This window comes from Ipomoea nil, unplaced genomic scaffold, assembly GCF_001879475.1.
Source record: "Ipomoea nil cultivar Tokyo-kokei standard unplaced genomic scaffold, Asagao_1.1 scaffold1932, whole genome shotgun sequence".
NCBI lineage: Eukaryota > Viridiplantae > Streptophyta > Magnoliopsida > Solanales > Convolvulaceae > Ipomoea > Ipomoea nil.
Window position 1 is genome coordinate 3,346,980 of NW_017618360.1, and position 21,494 is coordinate 3,368,473.

At 49.3% G+C, this 21,494-nt stretch overlaps 2 protein-coding genes across 2 annotated transcripts; one reads left to right on the forward strand and one right to left on the reverse strand.

Annotated features, from left to right (window-relative positions):
• The first annotated feature begins 2,262 nt into the window (after window positions 1-2,262).
• LOC109193905 lies at window positions 2,263-4,209 on the forward strand. The gene is made up of 3 exons (XM_019344732.1): window positions 2,263-2,525; window positions 2,692-3,697; window positions 3,958-4,209. The coding sequence occupies exons 1-3, from the start codon at window positions 2,263-2,265 to the stop codon at window positions 4,207-4,209; spliced, it is 1,521 nt and encodes a 506-aa protein (XP_019200277.1).
• Window positions 4,210-10,141: 5,932 nt separating this feature from the next.
• Window positions 10,142-10,642, reverse strand: LOC109193906 (lysine-rich arabinogalactan protein 18-like). The gene has a single exon (XM_019344733.1). It carries the CDS (start codon window positions 10,640-10,642, stop codon window positions 10,142-10,144), a length of 501 nt encoding a protein of 166 aa, XP_019200278.1.
• Between the last annotated feature and the right edge of the window lie 10,852 nt (window positions 10,643-21,494).

Sequence of the window (21,494 nt, forward strand, 5' to 3'; positions counted from 1 at the left end):
GCCACGTTCGACGGGTCGGGCGACCCGCGAGAACACCTACTGAGCTACCAAGCTAAGATGCAAGTTTTAGGGGTACGGGACCGGTCATGTGCCGCGCCTTCTTACCCACGCTAAAGGGCCGCGCAGAGGTGGCTCGTGGCGCAACCCCCAGGGACGATTCACAGTTTCGAGGAGCTGGCAGATCGCTTCATGAGCCACTACGCGCCAACATCAAGCCACAGAAGGACCTGACGCACTTAGGCGACATCCACCAGGACGAGGGCGAGTCCTTAAAAACCTATTTAGCCCGCTGGCAAAAGGAGATCCAGTCGAGAGGAAGTGGAGGACCAAACGGCACTCACTTTCTTCATCGAGTCTTTGCGGTCCGGCCAGCTGTACCGACCTAAGGGACAATCGCCCGGCAACGTACGCGGAAGCTATCCAGATGGCCAACAAGAGAGCCAACACGGAGCAGGCCATGAAGCATAAACGACAACGCGAGGTCGGCGGGTCCGCCAGCGGGAAAAGGACGCGGGCCGAGACGAAGGAAAAGGCGTTCGGATGTGGCCCGGCGACCCAAAGTTAGGCGACCGTACGACCGCCCCGTCGTCCACGCCTATCGACCGGTTCCGGCGGCCGGTCCACGAAATACAAGCAGTCGCCCCACCTCCGCCTCCACCGATCGACGACCGCGTAACAAGTGAGGACTGGTAAGGCTTCTAAGTACTGCGTTATCATAAATCTTATACTCACAGCACGGAAGAATGCTTCTATCTAAAGAAGATCATGGAGGGGATTATCCAGCAAGGGACCCCGCCCCCTAATCAATGGAGGCGAAGGTCGGCCAGTCGAGGAGATGAGGGACTTGCCGCCGACGCAGAGAACAGCCGAGGTAAGCAGCCGGCTTCCGAAGAGGACGAAGCCCAATGGCGCCAGAAGCCGGTTATCAACATGATAGTCGGCGGACCAGAGGGCGGCGACTCGGCAAACACCCGAAAAGCCTGGGCTCGGCAATTGTATGTCGGGACGGTTTACGGTCGCGAAGAGAGCTCCAAAAAGGTATGCCGAGAACCCATCGTGTTCACCGATAGGGACCTGCCAGCCGGAGAGACCCCGCATCGAGATGCGTTGGTCATTGCTATGGACATCAATGGTGTAGTCGTTCGCCGAATCCTGGTTGACACCGGGAGTAGCGTCAATGTGCTATACCTGGAAACCTTCATCAAAATGGGGCTAACCAAGAGCAGCTGAATCCTGTCAAAACCCCTCTCGCCGGCTCACCGGGACTCGGTGGAGGCAGAAGGGTCGATCACCCTTCCCGTGGAGATTGGTAGTTACCCGGATGTACAGAAGTTAAGCATGAAGTTTATCGTGGTAAATCTGGCCTGCTCACATAACGCCATACTCGGCCGTCCGGTTTGGAGGACCTCGGAGCCCTAATCTCGATCGAACACCTGTGCTTGAAGTTTCGCACGCCGAACGGAATAGGAACGGTACGTTGCAATCGCCAAGGCCGCCCGCGACTGTTATTTACAAAGCATGTAGAGGATGGGCAAACGTGAGATGCAGGTCCACGAGATTACCGAGAGGCCCCTAGGAAAACGGTGATACCTCGCCCCGAGCCGGCCGTCGAGCTAGAGGAAGTCGAGATTGACCCCGCACAGCCTAGTAGGCGGGTGAGAATTGGGGTCGGCCTTCCTGAGAAACTAAAGGGGGAAATCGTGAGAGTGCTCCAGGAACATCGATTGGTTTTCGCCTGGGGCCCGGAGGATATGCCCGACGTCGATCGGTCGGTTATATCACACCGACTCGCCGTGGATCCAGAGCACCGACCAGTCGTACAGAAGAAACGATACCTGACCAACGACCGAGGGAATTTGTGAAGAAGGAAGTTAGCACGCTGCTAGCGCGGCCGGGCACGTCCGCGAGGTTAAGTACCCGGACGTGGTTGGCAAATGTGGTCCTCGTACCCAAGCCCCCGGCGTGGCGAATGTGCGTGGATTACACCGATCTTAATAAGGCTTGCTCGAAAGACCCGTTTCCCCTACTCGGATCGACCAGTTAGTCGACGAGACGGCCGGGTCGGCACTACTGAGTTTCCATGGACGCCTTCAGAGGGTATCACCAAATATTTATGCACCCGGCGGATGAGGAGAAGACCGCCTTCCTGACACAGGACGGAGTTTATTGTTACCGAGTCATGCCCTTCGGACTTAAAAATGCCAGGGTTACGTACACCCCGAATGGTCGCCCGGCTGTTCCAACACCTGCTTGGGGAAATCGATGGCCGCGTACGTCGACGATATGCTCGTCAAGAGCCGGGAGGAGGACAAGCATGCGGAGGACTTGGCCGACTGCTTCAAGGTAATGATAAAGTACAACATTCGGCTGAACCCCAAAAAGTGTGCGTTCGCCGTCCAAGGTGGAAAATTCTTGGGCTACATGGTCACCAAACGAGGCATTGAGCCTAATCCGGAGAAAGTACAGGCCATCATCGACATGCAGCCTCCTACCACCGTCAAGGACCTACAACGATTGACTGGTCGGTTGGCCGCCCTTAGCCGCTTCCTGGAGCAAAGCGGCAGATAAGACCGTGCCTTTCTTCGAAGCCATGAAGAAGAAGGAGGATTCGCTTGGACTGCCGAATGCCAACAATCGTTCGAGGAGTTGAAACAGTACCTTTCAACGCCCCCAGTGCTGTCTACCCCCCAGGTGGGCGAGCCCTTATTCCTGTATCTCGCCGCCTCGGCCAAAGCCAGTGAGTTCGGTATTGGTCCGAGAGGAGGACCGAGTCCAGCACCCGGTTTATTACGTAAGTCGCTCGCTGAAGGCCGCTGAGACGCGGTACACCGCTCTGGAAAAGATTGTGTATGCATTGGTAGTCACCGTGCGCAAGCTGGCGCCTTATTTCCAAGCCCATACCGTCCGAGTCCTGACAGACCAGCCGCTCGGGAGTGTGCTAAGAAACCCCTTGTCCTCCGGCCGACTTGTAAAATGGGCCGTAGAGTTGACTCAGTATGGGATTGAATACCAACCCCGGCCTTCCATTAAAGGTCAAGCCTTGGCCGACTTCCTGGTCGAATGTACAGCAAGTAAGGAAGAAAAGGAACGCGCCCCGGAGAGCTGCCCGGGCGAGTGGTGGGAAATGCACGCGGATGGAGCATCGAGTCGACAGCACTGTGGAGGCAGTGTCATGCTCATCACTCCGGAAGGATTCCGGCTATATTACGCTCTGAGATACTTGTTCTCGACATCAAATAACGAGGCCGAGTATGAAGCAGTATTAAACGACCTCCGACTCGCCAAGGCCCTGGGAGTCGAGCGGCTGCGAATCAAGACTGACTCCAAACTGGTAGTCGGACAGATCTCGGGTACGTGTGAGACTAAGAATGCAAGGATGGTATTATACAAAGAGCGCGCAGTTGAAATGTTAAAAGAGTTCGGGGCTTACGAGATAGAGTACATCTCCCGAGCGGACAACGTGGAAGCCGACATATTGTCCAAAATTGCCCTGGAAGGGGTACCGGACCACCTGATAAGAATTTGCCGGAAGGAGGAGTTAAATCGGCCGAGTGTTGAAGAGACACCACTGGAAGTCCAGCAAGTAAATATCGAGGAATGGGATCGGGAGAAAAACCCTGAGATGTTTTGGATGGAAGACATCCGGCGATTCAAGGAGACGGGCGAGTTACCAAGTGACCAAGGAATCGCCGCTAAAGTTCGGCGAAAAGCCCCTTCCTTCCAGATCATCGACGGGCAGCTATATAAACAGTCGTTCGGAGGACCCTTACTAAAGTGCCTGCTTAGACCTGAGGCCGAGAAAATAATGGACGAAGCTCATAGAGGCATTTGTGCCGCGCACCAGGGCGCCCACACGCTCGCCCGGAAGTTAGTCGTTCAAGGGTATTATTGGCCGACCATGATGCGAGACTGTATCGAATGGATGTCCAAGTGCGGCATTTGCCAAGCATTCGCCAGGAAAGACACCCGGCCGGCCACCTTTTATACACCGGTCACCACTGCCATCCCCTTCGCCAAGTGGGGAATAGACTTGTTGGGACCATTGCCCGTCGCCCCGGGAGGTCTGAAGTTTTGCGTCGTGGCTATCGACTACTTCACCAAATGGGTCGAGGCAGAACCATTGGCTACCATCACCGAGTACCAATGTCGACGTTTTCTGTGGAAAAGGGTGATCTGTCGCTTCGGCCTGCCCGAGCATATCGTCAGTGACAACGGGCGACAGTTTGACTGCCAGGCCTTCGCTGACTTCTGCCGCCGACACGATATCAAGCATACCAAGGTATCGGTGGCGTACCCACAAGCCAATGGGCAGGTCGAGAATGTGAATCGAACGTTGGTCGACGGGATCCGGAAGAAGCTCGAAGACGTCCGAGGAAATTGGCGGACGAGCTTGACCGAGTCCTATGGGCTTATCGCACTACCCAGCGGCGAGCGACGGGGGAGAGCCCGTTCTCGCTCGCATACGGCTTCGAGGCCAAGGTTCCAGTCGAAGTGGTCGAGCCCACCCACCGGGTTCGCACCTATTCGGATGCAGCGAACGAAGAGAGTCTGCGGATCGAGAAAAATTTCCTAGAGGAAAGGAGGGAAGCCGCGAGTGCACGGATGGTTGAGTACCAGCAGGCGGTGAAAAGATATCGCGACCGAAGGACTCGCCCGCGAACCTTCCAGGTTGGCGACCTCGTGTTACGCGATCGACAAGCCAGTCAGCCCACCGAAGGAGGCAAGTTTGCGGTTAAGTGGGAGGGGCCATACCGTATTGCAGCGTTGGTCCAAGCCGGAACCTACAAGTTAGAGACTGTGGAAGGCAAACCCATAGATTGCATATGGAATGTCACTCATTTGAAAAGGTTCTATCAGTAGAAAAGGATAGGCCGTGTACGGGCTCGAGGATTCCAAAAATCTAAATAAAGCACATGGGTTACAGCTAATCGTCCCAGGGACTCGGCGAGTATATATAGAAACAATGGGGCACTGACCCTAAACCGTTTCTGAGAAAGTAAAAGCCTAAAGAGTCGCCTCGACTGAGGGACTCGGCGAGAAAGAGTTAGGAAACAAGGGCCCAGACCCTTAGTCGTTTTCGAGAAAAAGCCAGAAGGAGTCGCCTCGACTGAGGGACTCGGCGAGTATATATAGAAACAACGGGGCACTGACCCTAAACCGTTTCTGAGAAAGTAAAAGCCTAAAGAGTCGCCTCGACTGAGGGACTCGGCGAGAAAGAGTTAGGAAACAAGGACCCAGACCCTTAGTCGTTTCCGAGAAAAAGCCAGAAGGAGTCGCCTCGACTGAGAGACTCGGCGAGTATATATAGAAACAACGGGGCACTGACCCTAAACCATTTCTGAGAAAGTAAAAGCCTAAAGAGTCGCCTCGACTGAGGGGCTCGGCGAGAAAGAGTTAGGAAACAAGGGCCCAGACCCTTAGTCGTTTCCGAGAAAAAGCCAGAAGGAGTCGCCTCGACTGAGGGACTTGGCGAGTATATATAGAAACAACGGGGCACTGACCCTAAACCATTTCTGAGAAAGTAAAAGCCTAAAGAGTCGCCTCGACTGAGGGACTCGGCGAGAAAGAGTTAGGAAACAAGGGCCCAGACCCTTAGTCGTTTCCGAGAAAAAGCCAGAAGGAGTCGCCTCGACTGAGGGACTCGGCGAGTATATATAGAAACAACGGGGCACTGACCCTAAACCGTTTCTGAGAAAGTAAAAGCCTAAAGAGTCGCCTCGACTGAGGGACTCGGCGAGAAAGAGTTAGGAAACAAGGGCCCAGACCCTTAGTCGTTTCCGAGAAAAAGCCAGAAGGAGTCGCCTCGACTGAGGGACTCGGCGAGTATATATAGAAACAATGGGGCACTGACCCTAAACCGTTTCTGAGAAAGTAAAAGCCTAAAGAGTCGCCTCGACTGAGGGGCTCGGCGAGAAAGAGTTAGGAAACAAGGGCCCAGACCCTTAGTCGTTTCCGAGAGAAAGCCAGAAGGAGTCGCCTCGACTGAGGGACTCGGCGAGTACATATAGAAACAACGGGGCACTGACCCTAAACCGTTTCTGAGAAAGTAAAAGCCTAAAGAGTCGCCTCGACTGAGGGACTCGGCGAGAAAGAGTTAGGAAGCAAGGGCCTAGACCCTTAGTCGTTTCCGAGAGAAAGCTAGAAGGAGTCGCCTCGACTGAGGGACTCGGCGAGTACATATAGAAACAACGGGGCACTGACCCTAAACCGTTTCTGAGAAAGTAAAAGCCTAAAGAGTCGCCTCGATTAAGGGACTCGACAAGGGAAAATTAGAAGGTAAGGGAGAAGGGCTCGAAGCCTTAGAGATTTGTCAGTATTAAAAGAATTCGAAAACGAAGTGCGAAAGAAGGGAGAGTTTCTTTTTTTTTTTTTCATTAAAATTAAGGCCGAAAAGGAGGCCAGCCTTTACAAAAAAAAAAAAAAAAATGGGAGGCTATCTTAAAAGGCCCTAAGCTACTGGGGATGGGGTGTCGACGTCGACCCCTTCAACTTGCGCCCCTGCCGTTGGTCCAGCTAGGGGAACAGAAGAAGGGTCCTCCGCCTGAGGAGAGGACTCGATAAGCTCTAGGAGCGTCGCCGCGGGAAGAGTCGACGGATCGGCAGGCGCTGCCGGCCCTTCAGCATCCAACACCGGCTTGAGGCCCCAGCCCTCGGGAGTGAACGAGGAGTCGCGAGCCAGCAATGTGGCGTGGATCTCTGTCTGCGCCTCGCGGAAACCAAGGCGGTAATCGCGTTCGCCCAGATCCAGAAGGAACTCGTCGCCTTCTGGGGTCGCCAGCCACTCCTTGGCCACCTCTTTCTTCCGGGCCTCCACCGCCGCTCCCACATCCGCCTCAAAGGCCGCCGACTTCTTGTAATCTTCGACGGAGGTCGCGGCGATCGTTGCCACCTTATCCCTTTCCTCCTCCCATTGACGAGTGACCCTCAGCAGCTCGGAGTTGTGCACCTCCACCATCTTGAGGTGCTTCGCCTGCTCTTCTAGGAAAGCCTCCTCTGTTTGGCGCAGTTTGAGAACCGTGGACCGCATCTCGGTCATAAAGTTCTGGAGCCGCTTGCCCATCTCCATCTGAAAGGTGAGGTTCTGCGCAGTTGTCACGAGTCAGACAAGGAAAAGAAAGAGCGGAAAATAGGAGCCGAGTCAGTGACACTTACGCGGTAAGATTGGCGAAGTGAGGCCTCGAGGATATACCCGTCCCCCAAAGCTTGCGTCGCCGCCACGTCATTAGGCAGGAGAACGTCGGCACACCACTTGCGGACCGAGGCGGCGCCCATCCAGATTTGGGCATCGGCATCCACCTCGTGGCACAGCTTGATCTTCTTCGGAGTCGGCCCCTCCGTGTGCTCGGCAGGGCGCTTGGAGCTTGGGCTCTCAGTCGAAAGAGGAGGTGGTTGCCGAGTGGGCGACACCACGGGCGATGGCGTAAGATCGACCACGTTGTGAGAGGGTGGAGGAGTCGGCCGAATCGCCGGCGACGGCTGAGAGGAAGAAGCGGCGGCGGCGGCGGCACCGGTGGAACGCTGCGTCAAGCGACGCCACATTTTTTCAGCCCTGTCCACCATCTCTGGAGTCGGTGCAACGGCCTCGTCGGAGCTGGAGGAGTCAGAATCGTACGGACCTGCAAGAAAACCGCATAGTTGTGAGCGCTTCGGGTTAAAATGACAAATAAAGAAGTAGGAGCGAGTTGAGAACGGGGTAAAAAAAAAAAAAAAAAAAAAAAAAAAAAAAAAAAAAGACGCTACCTATGGTGGCCGCGCCCTCCGGTAGTAGGCCATGCTTGGCCATGGCCCGGACCTGGGACCAATACTTGACCGAGTACGGCCCCAGGCTCTTCAAGAACTCGCCGCCTTGGACAACATCTTCCGTAAAGACGGCGCGCCGAGAGCAAGGCTTGAAGAGAGTCGCCGGCCACAGGGTCGGAAAAGAGAAGGAAGAAGAGCGGGGTCGGACGAAAAAGTAAAGAGGCTTCCACTCTTTGATCGAGTCGGATAACCCATCGAAGAGCTGCCGCCCCGGATGGGCGGCGACTTGAATGAAGTCAGGCGAGTGAGAGCCGACTTTGTTCACGGTAAAGAGGAACCGGAACAAGTCTAGATCCGGCTCGCACTGCCACCAATGGCAGAGGTTAATGAAGCTGGTAAGAAGGCGGTGCGAATTGGGCACTAACTGGCCCGGGACCAGGTTATAGTGCCGGAAAAGAAGTGAAAGAAATGGGTGGGGAGGCACTCGGAAGTCGAATGCGACCGAATGCAGGTGAATGCCCACAAAACCCTCCGGTGGGTTATGGATGGGCCGATCCTCCGCCGCGATAACCATGGCCGAAGGGCCAAGCAAAAAACGGGCCATATCAAGGTCCGCTGCCGTGGCACTCGACGGGAGACCGGACGGTCTGACTATCGAGTCGAATTTGCCTCGCGGCCGTTCGACGCCGTCCGGCAGAGCCGCCACCGTGGTTAGCGAGGCTGGGCTCATCGGAGTGGCCGCCCCAGAAGAAGAAGGGGTTGGAAAAGAAGAAGAAGACACCGCTTGGAAGCCTGCCGGCATTTCCAGACGGCGGACAACAGAAGAAGAAGAAGAGGACGACGGCGAGGTCCCCGCCGGATTGTCAAAAGACTGACGGCGGGTAGAAGAAGAGTAAGAGGAGGAAGACATTACTTACAGATCTGAGTTGAGGCTGGGAAAACGATGAAAGAGCAAAGAAGCTTGGGTGGAAACTTGAAGAAGAAAAGTAGAGGAGATGAGCCATTTAAAGGAAAGGGGAAGCCCGGGAAGCCGCCACGCGTCGCCTCCTCAGTGGAGGAATCGGAGGCGACAAGACATCGAAAGGACGCCGCATTTAATGCCTCGATAGACGGGGCGACGGTTCAGGTCTAGGGCTAGCCTGCAAGCGGCGCGTCTACCCTAGACCGAGGCTGGATAGCTGTGACCCGGCCTGCTAAGCCGTAAGCCCATCAAGGCCGAAGCCATGGGGGCCCACCAAGATCATGCTGGAAGTTTCTAGAAAAGACCCGGCTGGGTCCGGCCAACTGAAGGGCCCGGACAAGCTTCTGGTCGCGAGGTCGGCCGATGGATTCGGCGAGTCCCTCGCCTAAGGGGATCAGTCGGACAAATTCTAAGAGCCGGCCATGATAACGGGGGGTCGGCCAAAAGACAGGCGAAACCAAGAGTCGAACATAAAAACATGATTTTTATTCCATGAAACAGGGAGTACAAGGCCAAGGACTCGGCCACACGCATTACAAAGAAAAGACGGGCCTAGGGCTTAGCTTCTTTCTCCTCCGCATGACGCACCGGCTGCGGACCCTCCAGGAAGTAGTGGGGATGGAAGGGCAAAGGACTCGGCTCAGGCTCGGGCTCGGGCAGTTCATCCAGATACACTGCGGGCTTCCCATCAACTACCATCCGCAGGGGCCTTTCCAGAGCACTCGGTGACATAGCTATGCCAAAAAGAGGAGGAGCCTCCCACTCTATGTCCTCCTCCGGTTCCGGGTCCTCCACCACAGGTTCCATCTCGGCGTCATCTGGCTCTACGATCATCAGGTCAAGCATGTCGGGAGGCACCACGATAGGGTCAGAGGTGGAGTCGCCCACCAAGTGCCCTCCATTAGCCGCCCTTTTCTGCCGGAGCTCCTCCAGCCGGGCGTGCTCCTTGTTGTGAATAGACCAGCGGCGATCACCGTCTCTGAAGCTCATGGCGTGAAGTTTTGAAATGAGAAATGATGAGAAACATAGAGCCACCAAAAGCACTTATATAGAGCCTTGAAGGGGCGATAACCCAGGCGCAAATCACGGAGGGAATCATAACTGACGTGTGGGCGGTGCAAATCTTTGTCAGAGATTAATCCCATCAACTCAGCTCGGGAAGGGCGAGATTCGCACGCTAGACTGAAAAGCCTGACTCGCCCTGGGAGGCGGAATGCCTTACAGGTGTCAAACGAAGGAAGGACTCGACATGATGGCCGACTCCTCAACCATTCGGGCGAACGAGTGCACTAGTAATACGAAAGAAAAAGCAGAATGCAAAGGGTGTTTTATTATAATAAGAGGAGGTGTAAGTTACATGGAGCTTATTACAGCGAGAGTAAGCAAATGCTCCTAGAAGACTACCCCTCTAGAATATAAGGCCAACCCCGGCCTACGTGATCACTCGCCCGGCGAAGAGAAGTCGCTCCCAAAGAACCCTCCCGATGGTCCAGGAGGGGATGGGCAAAGCGAGTCCCAGAAGGCCGGCATGAGTGGTGGCACGATCAGTTCTTCGTCGTCCGGGTACGTCTCCTGGTAGCGGACGTAATCTTCCTCGTTCATCAGCCCCGTAATTGGACCATCCAGGTCGTCCAGAGGGATGGAGAAGGTCATACGGAAGGTCAGTTGCTCCGGGACAGGCACATCCACGATGGTTCCACCCGGGGAAGTCACTCGAGCGGTCGCCGGAGGGGGAGAAGGGCGAGAAGACGGAGCGGCTTCACGTCGAGCAGGAGTCGGCGGACGAAGGGCCGAAGAGGCAGCGCCAACAGGAGATTTTTGGGGGGCTGGACGAGGAGCCTTCTTCTTGGGCTCCCTTTCGGGCCGAGTCTTTTTTGAGGGCAACGGGCGCCAGGGCGACCCGAAGTCAATTCGTTTCCCTTTCAATGGTGAGCGACCCATGAAGAGTTAGTGAGTAAGGTGAAAAGTAGCTAAGGACATTTATAGGTGCCAGGCCAAGTCGAGCAGATTCGAACGGTCCCGCGAGATCCGGGAGATAGCGGATAATCTGGGCTATTCATGAATCATTCAAGGCATGGATGCGGTGAGCCGGATAAGGAGACGGTTACTACTTTTCCAAACCCAGGTTGGTGGACCGGGTGTGGAAAAGTGAGGGACTAGTTGATGGGGTGAGAACCCCGGCCCAAGAAAAGAGGGCCCAAAGAGGAAAGACCAGAGAGAAGAATGGGCTGACACGAGGCAGGCCTGGAGAGTGTGTCGGCCGAGTCCAGGAGTCGGCCCAGGCCCAAATGGAAGGCCCAGGCCAGGGCTATGAAGGACGACCCAACCTGAGCATGGGCCGGAGACGAGGAGTCGGTCCGGGCCCAGCCCAAGGAAAGACTCAATGCAGAGAGCCGTTGAGGGAGCCTCCGAAGAAGTTAAGACAAGGAGCCGTTGAGGCATTAAAGGCCGGACTCGGTCCGCCGGTTACGAGCTAGAAAGAGCCATTGGTAGACCCCGTAACGTCACTCAACGGCTCGGCACCTTGAAAGCAGCCTTGAAGTCGGCTATTATGGGCCTTTAAGTCAGTGAGGGAGGAGCCACTATAAAAGGGCTCCTCCACCCTTGTAAGAGGGAGATTCGAGAACCCAGAGGAGGAATACAAGGCTTTATTAACATCGCATTTCATTGAAATTAAACTTTTTGTGAAAGGTGTATCCTCCAGCTGAAAGGTTGTGTTGGACCTCCTTGGGCCCGAAAACCCAGAAACCATCAATATGTATAGATCAGACTTCCACAATTTTCTCTCTTCTCCAATTGCAGATGCGAGTCAAAGAGGGTGTCTTCCGTAATTCTTTCCCGATGACCGTGCAAGCCCCATATTCTCCATATTTAAATATCTAAATATTCCTCTGTAACCCCCAACTTGCCGGTTCGCTCCGCTTATCACCAGTTCCCGAACATGATGGTGGTAACGCTCCGAGCCTGACTCGTCTTAAAAGCAATCGGCGACTGAGATTTTTGCATAGGAGATGGTGTTTTTAGTGCCTTAATCCTTTGATATTACCGCTTCTTGATTGATTTGAAGAACGCCCAATGGATCGATCCCACATTCGAGATGCACGCACGACTAGTGAGTTCTTCATACTCCGATCCGTGCGCTATTTGAATATAAAGTAGACATATGCACATCTCTCTTCCCCAATTTGCGTGCCATATATTCGGACTCCGACTCCGCGATCGTTCGCACACCTGGCAACGACCCACTGACTTGGACCACTTCACCATCACCGTTGCAAGAAGAGTTTTCGCGAGAGAGGTCGGTGGCGTTAAGCGTGAGGACAGAGTTGATGCCAATTAATTTGCTCGTTGTTTCCGTAATTAAAGCTTGGGCAAAATGTTTCTTGTGGACTTCTTGCGTATCGCCGACTGCCGGTGAAGGGCTCCGCAGACGCCGATTCTTTCTTGCTGGCCGCCGACCCCTTGTGGTTTTGATTCCCATTAAACAGCTGTGTCGAATCGCCTTTTTTCTCTACTTCGCTCATCTGAGATCAGCAGTTTACCAAGTGGTGACATGATTTCACATGTAGCTATTCCCGATGCCCACGTAGCAGGCAGTAAGGAAGCCACATGTCTTAGAGCAACGTTTCTTTTTTCTTTCATAAATCTTAAAAGTATATACTCGGCCGATCTTCTTCGAGTTCCCATTCGCTCATATCGTCACTTGTCCGGGTGGCGAGTCAGCGAGGCAGTTCAGACGAGACGGTGGATCTGTTGCTACCGACCGTTCTCACGGTCGGCGCTCATAACGCAAAGGGCATGCCGACTCCGAGTCCCTCAGTCGGCCTCACCGATGGATGATGAGGCATGTGTCCTGTTGCCGAACATGCAGTCAACAAGTGGCGAGAGAAGATGATGGCGACCAACCCGGCATCCAACTCGCGACGCAGACTATTCTGATATTTAAGTGTTTCTCCGTCAGCATGATTCTCTCCTCCTTACTCGTGCACATACTCCCTGCTCTTTTCGCCGTGGCATGCTCCAGCAAGTCGGATGATGCCGAGTAGTGGTTTGGGGCTTCTCCTTTAATTTGTTGCACTCCATCGCAAAAAGAAATCAATTAAGCAACACCTCTCATTAATAAGCATTCATTTTACTCACTTGATAGGTATAAATCTCCATTGAGGAGATGACGTCGACTCAGAGGACGGGGAAGCTTAAAAATGATGGAGGCCCAGCCGACTAAGAGGATCGACGGCAATTGTCAAGCAGCCGGTGATGAAAATCACCTGACCGATTTTACTCCTCTGTTCGCCGGAAAGTGGCCAACTCTTCTTCGTTTTCTGAAGATCCATCGCGGCGGTTCGGGCGAAACCGAGTGGTGTTTCGCAGTCGACACCCGATCCTTAGCCACAGGCGGTCGGCCGCCAGTGAACGAAGATGAGCCCTGCTGGAGATCGAGGTCTTGAGATAGGGTGAGAGAAGCCATCCCCGTTTTCTTCTTGTTAATTATAAAGAAAGATTGCAGACTCCTTTATCACATACAGGTACAAACCAGAAAATGTTTCCTTGTGCAGTAGCCACGCATGATATGCCATTCTAATAAAAATCTCCCTATAAAAAGCACCATGCATGCTTGTTGTAGAGATGATGGTCTTGTGGCCGGTTCTATGACTGAGTGGAGGTTGGGTGAGTGTCTGGAATCGGGTGTCCTTGGTCTGAGCAGCCATTTTGCAGAGAAAAAGAGCTTCTATTATGCCTGGAGAGAAGATGGAGTCGACAGGCCTGACCTTCTCGCTGGGAGTCGGTGATGGTGGACTTATGCGAGCAATGACTTCAAACTCGAATCCTCCCCTGCGTATGCACCAGCAAGCGGCAGTCTGAGATCTCGGAAAGACCTCCCTTCGCATTTATTAGTTCAATTCTTCCTTCTAAGAATTTCAGTCTCCTTTTTTTTTTTTTTTTACATCCAATTTGCTTTTATTTTCCATCCATCGCTGGTAGATCCTTATGCACTTTTCCTTAGCCACCGTATCTCTCTCTGAGCTTTTCCTTTTTGCAATCTGTTCATGTGTCTCAAGTATCATTTTATCCCTTCTTTTTAGCTATTTTCCCAATTTATGTAGCACTTCCCACCGGCTGAAAATGTCAGAGCCGAAATCTGAGACATGCGGTGACTCAGAGCTATTTGAGTAATGGGATGGGTTCTGTAGTGGCTCAAGATGATGGTGAGGGCAAGGCCCATTTTCTTTTACTTTCTTTAATCAAAATGAGTAGAGTCTGGATCCCCAATTGATATTAGAGTTGCCTTGATATACACACTTTTGGGGCAGAAAGTTTTAATGTTTGAATGCCCTTTCCCTCAAGATCTTTAAAACAAATTATTTTCTCATATTGAGACACGTACTGGCCGCATGGTGCACACATTGGAGTCTTCCAACACATATAGCTTTAATATGGTGAAAAACACATTCTGCCTACTTCCCGTGCCCATGAGATTAATTCGTAATAACTTGCGATTGATTTGCGTTGGGTCGGCATGCCTGCTTTTCTTGCAGTAATGGTATGAGCACACGGCCTTTAATATCAACTTGGAATTTTCATTCCTTTGGAACTGGAGGCATTTGATTGGAATATATACAGTCGAACATCTCTACCAACCTTGTTGGAAATATACTGCTTATGTGCTTAGTGTAACAAAACCTTCCACATGATCAAGGGTAAAGGCATAATAAAATAATCGTGACCACGGTGTTTACCGTTAAAGTCGCGGTGGGGGAACCATTTATTCGGCGCCCCGACTTCTTGATTCCCCCGGCCGAGTCCCTCAGTATGATGGACCGACCACTCTTTGCCAACAACTTTGAGTACTTTAAGTTAAATATCACATTCAATTTAAATGATAATGGTTACCTCTCGTAGACCTCGACATGTAATCTTTTTTGCTTGATTCTCCTCTAATCCTCTTCTTGGTCCATGACTCTCCGTGAACCTTCTCAATCTTCCGTCCGTAGTGGATCCTTTCCACCGGACGCTCTCCGAAATTGCTCAGGCAAAGAGGTAAACGCGACCTTTTGTCACGATCCCCACAGACGGCGCCAGTGTTGGTTTTAGGGTTTTCGGGCCCAGGGAGGTCCAACACAACCTTGGTCGGTGGATTCACCTTTCACATGCGGCTTATAGAAAAATAAGTAGAAAAATATAACTCAATGTTTTTGTACGTGGAAACCGAAAGGAAAACCACGGGCCTTTTTGGGCGGTGCCAAGCCTAACTCCACTATGTATTTTGTAGGTGTCTTTGTACATGTTGTATGGCTATTTTGTATATAGAGATATGGAAATATTGTATAAGGAGAGAGCTATACTTTGTACATGGAGATGGAGTATGCTTCTTGACGCGTGGAAGAGTGGTGGGGTCTTCCCATATGGAGTCTTCTTCATGTGATCTTCTTGCTTGGATGAGTAGAGAGTGGTTGTGGAAGAGTGCATCCTCTTTGGGAGAGTGATGGAGCCTTCTTGGTAATGAAAGAATAGTGAGTGGTAGTATTTGGGAGAGTCCTCCCACATGTAGATGAATGAGTGAAATGCCCCCTTTCTTCTTGTCTTCCCCTCCTTTTTATAGCTAGCCCATCCCAAAAGTGTCCGTTGGACCATTTAGTAGGGTATTGATGGGTGATAATTAGGGTAGTAAGTAAGGGTTTAAGTGGGGGTTATGGATAATAATAATAATAATTAGATAATTGACTAGTGGTAATAAGTGGGGTAATAATAAGGTAGTAAATGGGCTAACGGCTAGTTTAGGCCGACTTCCTACCCGTGCCGACTTCTGGGTCGAGCCGACCCCCGGGTCGAGCCGACTCCTCGGTTTGGCTCGTATCTTTTTGGGCTTGCTCCATTTTCTTTTTGGGCTTCTCTTCTTCGTTTGGGCTTTATCTATTTTCTTCTTGGGCCCTGAGCCCACGGGGTTCACACCCCATCATAAATATTACTACAAAAAATATAATTTATGTAAAGCAGTCCTCGACCACCAGAAATCTAAGCTGCCTTTGCCTATAGAGTTAACTCATCGTACGGGAGGGAGAAGAAGAAACCCAACAGAGGAAATGACCCTTTTACCCCTTAACTTAACATCTATCTAACTCTAAGTTAACGGAATGACCAATGGTGGAACAATTCTAATAGTCAAGGGTTTATTTTGTCCAAATTAAGACGGGGACCAAATTTGGAAAATCACAATAGTCGGAGGACTATTGCTGAAATTAACTCTGAGGTTTATTATGGGTAATTAATAGGGAATTATGGATAATAATGGGTAGTAAGATGGTGTTATAAAGAAGGTAACGGCTACAAATTTGCCAACATGGTTCCTGATGATTGCACCGTAACGAACACCATCCGAGAAGACAGCTGCATCCACATTACACTTCAAAAAATTTATTTGTGGTGGACTCCAAAGAGGACCAACCTGGACGCCAGCTGGGGAATTTGACGTTGATGAAAGAGACGAAGCAGAAGTGAAAAAAAGGAAGTTCACATTATTGGTTTTCTGAAGATGATACACTGGAACAGAATGAATTAAAGATATATTGAACAGAGAACTCAGCTAGTCTAATATGGACTTGGCGGTTGTCACTGCCAAAGAGTGGAAAAAGTCAAGAATATCCTTCTTCCTCTAATACCCCCCCGGAAGTTGGATTGTGCAAGTCTTGGACACCCAACTTCGATACAAACGTGTTGAATAGAGGCGACGTTAGTGGCTTAGTAAATCCGTCTGCAAGCTGATTGAGGGAAGACACAGAGAGAAATTTTATTAGGCCTTGAGCAATCCTTTCCCTTACAATGTGGCAATCAATTTCGATATGTTTGGTTCTCTCATGGAACACGTAGTTTTCAGCTATTGCTATAGCTGATTTGTTGTCACAGAAGATCACAGTCGGGCTGTCTAAAACAACATGCAGATCACACAGCAAAGAGTTAAGCCATTGTAATTCACACGCCGTCGTGGCAAGGGCTCGATATTCCGCCTCAGATGAGGACTTAGATACGGTTGCTTGTTTCTTTGACCTCCATGAAATAAGAGACGTACCAAGGAGGATGAAAAAACCTGTTACTGACTTTCGTGTTTCAGTACAAGCTGCCCAATCCGAGTCGGAGAAGGCTTTGAGGTTGAGAGTTGTATCTGCTAGATAGAACATGCCCTGGCCTGGGGAGCCTTTAATGTAGCGAAGAATGCGATGAGTGGCAGCCAAATGTTTATCCGTGGGAGCATTCACGAACTGACTTAGGTGATGAACGACATAAGTAATATCTGGCCTGGTTGCCGTAAGGTATAGCAGTCTCCCTACTAGCCTCTGGTAGCTACTTCGATCACTCAGAGGTGTTTCATCTTCACGGGATAAGAGAGAGCCTGGCACCATAGGAGTGCGAACTGGTTTACAGTCAAGGAACCCTGCATCATTAAGAATATCAAGGGCATACTTCCGTTGACATATGTTCAGTCCTGTACTACTAACAGCTGCTTCAATGCCTAAGAAGTAACATAGGACCCCCAAATCTTTGATTTTGAAGGCTGTATTCAATAGGTCCTTTAGTTCCTGTATGAGAGCTATCTTGCTACTTGCTACTTGCCACTAATATGTCGTCAATGTATACTAGTAGAGTGATGAAATTGTCACCATTGCCTCTTGTATATAAAGAAGGATCAGCACTTGATTGCTTGAAACCAACATGGAGTAAGGCGGTTGTTAACTTCGCATTCCACTGCCGACTCGCTTGCTTTAGGCCATAGAGAGACCTTGATAATTTGCACACTTGGTTGGGTTTTTCTGCTTGGAAGCCAGGGGAAGAACCATATAAACCTCTTCGTCAAGATCACCATGAAGGAAAGAGTTGTTTATGTCTATCTGATGAATGTGCCAGTTCTGAGACGTAGCTACTGCCAAGAATGTCCTTATAGTTGTCAATCTAGCCACCGGTGAAAACGTCTCAATGTAATCCACTCCCAGCTGCTGTGTGTATCCCTTGGCTACCAATCTCGCCTTATACTGTTCTACTGTGCCATCTGCCTTGATCTTTGTCTTGAAAACCCATTTACATCCTATGGGTTTCTTACCAGTAGGCAATTCTGTTACCTGCCAGGTGTTGTTCTCCTGGAGAGCAATTATTTCAGCTTTCATTGCATCTTTCCAACATTGATGCTTGATAGCTTGATTGTATGTTCGAGGCTCCGTGTTGCAATTAACAGCCATGGTGAAGGCTTTGTGTGAAGATGAGAGACCATCATATGTTATAACTCTAGATAAGGCATGAGGGGAAGAACCTTGTCGAACCACTGAATCACAATAATAATCATGGAGCTTGGTTGGCATATGTTTGTTTCTGCTTGAACGTCTGGGAGGGGCTGGATCAACATCATTAATCAAATCTCTGTCATTGGTGGCCTCCTGAATTGCATCAATATTTAACTCGCATGATGGCTGGTTAAAAACTGTGTCTTCTGTTTCATCAACAAAGGGTTCATGAGGGGATTGACTGGAAGCATGGTGATTAGTATCATCTGGTCTATTCATGTCCTGTCCAGGCTGTATGATTTGTACTTCCCCATGCATATCTTTGTCTTCATAATTCAGATGTGTTGACAGAGGAATGTTTGGTAATGGAGGACCAGATGATTGTGGCACAGGTGTAGCTTGCTCAGAGAAGGGAAACTGCAGCTCATAAAAGTAAACATCACGAGATACAAAAATAGATTTGTCAAGTAAATCATATAAGATGTACCCTTTGGTATTTGCAGGCATGCCTATATAAACACACTTCCTGCCTCTCGGATCCATTTTGGTTCTCAAATGGGGCAAAGTAGATGCGAAGCAAAGGCAACCAAAGACCCTAAGAGCTGTAAGGTCGGGGTCTTTGTTATGCAGCTTACGATAGGGGCTTAATCCCTCAATTACTGGTGAGGGGAGTCGATTGATTAAGAATGCTGCATGCATAACACAATGGCCCCAAAACTGTAGTGGGAGTTGTGCTTGAAATCGAAGGGTCCTTGCCACATTGAGAATATGCTGATGCTTTCGTTCCGCCACAGCGTTTTGTTGAGGGGTGTTTACAGAGGATGTCTGATGAACAATGCCTTTACTGCCAAAGAATTCTTTCATATCAAATTCGGGTCCATTGTCACTTCTCAGGACCTTGATCAAGACCCCAAATTGTGTTAAAACAAAGTTGTGGAAGTTCTTTATCAAGTCTCTCACTTCTGACTTCATTTTCATCAAGTGCAACCAAGTGAATCTTGAACAATCATCCACAAGAGTTAGAAAGTAATGTTCACTTCTCATTGAACCTACTGGAAAGGGGCCCCAAATATCAGCATGTATTATATCAAAACAAGCATTTGATGATGAACAACTCAAGGGAAAATGGGAACGTTTGTGCTTAGCAAAATGACAAACGTCACAAGCTTTGTTTGTGAGAGGTAACTTTGGTATATCTCTGAGCAAGTACATTTTATTTATTGGAAAATGTCCTAAGCGTTGATGCCAAACATCAATTCTATTACATTGCATAACCATTTTCTCATTGATAAAATCTGATTCCATGGGTAGCTTCTTCAAGAGATACAACCCCTTTTCTTGCTTAGCTAAACCAACCATCATCCCATGGGGTTCCTGAATCATGCACTGTCCATAGGAGAAAATCATATTATAAGTGGTATCTTGCAGTAATTTGCTCACAGACACTATATTAAATTGGAATGATGGTATATGCATGGCATCCTTCAACCATAAGTTATTCCCAAGTCTTATATTTCCCTTGTGTTTTACAGCAATCCTCTTTCCATCAGGTAGACTAACTTCATCATCAACAATATGATACTCATCAAAGAATTCAATAGAGCATGCAATATGATCTGTAGCCCCAGAATCCAAAATCCATGTAGAATTGCATAATGAAAGGAAGTTAATTCTAGAGGTAGAAGACTTGCCTTCACTGTGATCCTCATTGAATCTTGGAACTAGGGAAACTGCTGCTATAGTGCCTGAGTTAGAAGGCTACACCATTCGATTTTGAATGGCCATCATGAGCTTCTAGAACTGATCATCTGTGACTCCAAAATCAGTCATGTTATTCATCACAGAAGTTGCTGTACCCTGTTGTTTTGCTTTCGATTTGTAGCCCGGCACACATCCCTGGGGGTACCCGTGCTTCTTATAACATTTGTCGATGGTATGTCCAGTCATACCACAAAACGTACACTTAGGTCTATTTCCACCATTGTTTGTGTATCTTCTGCCACTGTAAGAATTGATGGCAGCCACCAGGTCATCTGATGGGCATTATTTTTACTCTCAATTTAAATAAATTATTTATAATTTATTTATGATTTTAATTCATTATGTACTTCTTTTCTTATTTATTTTAATAATTAATTTTATTTGGGCTTTTAGTGTTTGCATTATTATTAAGTTGTTTAGCCCAACATTTAGAGTCCAACAATTAAATCTTCTTCAATTCCTTCTTTGAGTGATTCCGTCAAGGGTAGTCGGCGAGAGACCAGGAAGCAGCATCGGATTCGGTCGCCTCGACAGATCTGAATCATTGGGGAGCCGATTGATCAGCGGGAGCTCCGACGAAGAAGTTGAGTCCAGACATTATAAATATTGACCAAATTCGAGGAAGTTCTTCACCAATTCCGGTCGGCGTTCGCAGGTACGACGAGCTCCAGCTCCGGCGGCGGTTTTAGGCTTCTCCACGGCGATCGTATTCTTGAGCAGCAGATTCCGGTTCGACGAAGATTTCCGTTGGTTCGCAGCAAATTTCTGGGCAGCTTCATACAACTCTTATTCTCCTTAATTCTTCTTATTGTTATTACTTGCGTCATTAGTCTTTAGAAAACAATTCATTTGTTTTAGATAATTCTTTGGCAGCAACTTAGCTTCTATTCATTTTCTTCCCTTATCCTGTTTAGCTATTTTTGGTTTTAGCCATATTATTCACTGCTTAACAATTATAGTACGTCACTACATTTTGAGTTTATGCTTAGTGTATGGTTTTCATTAGCAAGTGCTGCTAGAAGTGATAATTGCTACGTAGTATTAATCATCCAATGTTGTTTTGCTAGGTAATTGATTTATATTCCTAGCCTTTATTTCCTTAGTGTTTTGTTGTGTGATTAATTTATTATCTTTTCTGCCTTGTGTTTTTCACTGCGCTCTATTTAGTTTAATCCATGTTGATTGATGTTTGGTTTTTAAATCCTTTAAATTATTAAGTTTATTATTTTTGTTATTAAATTGCATACTATCAATTCTCTGAGGGTTCGACCCTTGCTTTGCACGCTATCACTACAACTGACTCGTGCACTTGCGAGAACATAAATAAAAAATTGTCCATCATCATCTGTGGGAGATTGGATATTCTGAATAGCATTGGCATGGCTGATATCAATGCTGCCTAGATTCAAACTTGTTGCATTAATCTGTCGTTCAAGTTTCTCAGCCATAACATAAATTTTGTAAACTTCTGGCAAAGGATCTAGGATAAGAACATTAGATTTCAAGGCTTGATAATCATCGCTTAATCCCTGAAGGAAACGAATAACCTGATCAATGTCTCGCTCCTTTCTGATCTTATCAACTAGATCGCATTTGCACCTTGGATCGCATCTGCACACCGGAAGAGGCCTTAAAGCGTTCAATTCTTCCCACATTGTTCGATACTTTGTGTAGTAATCGCTAACAGTTAGGGAGCCTTGCTTCAAACTATAGATATCATTCTGTAGAATCGCTATTCTCTGAGCATCGCACTGTGCGAACCT

Coding starts and splice junctions, on each gene's coding strand:
- LOC109193905 (XM_019344732.1), top strand. CDS start 2,263: ATGGCCGCGTACGTCGACGATATGCTCGTCAAGAGCCGGGAGGAGGAC. Junction 2,526..2,691: donor CTACAACGATTGACTGGTCG/GTTGGCCGCCCT, acceptor TCTACCCCCCAG/GTGGGCGAGCCCTTATTCCT. Junction 3,698..3,957: donor ACCAAGGAATCGCCGCTAAA/GTTCGGCGAAAA, acceptor AGCATTCGCCAG/GAAAGACACCCGGCCGGCCA.
- LOC109193906 (XM_019344733.1), bottom strand. CDS start 10,642: ATGGGTCGCTCACCATTGAAAGGGAAACGAATTGACTTCGGGTCGCCC.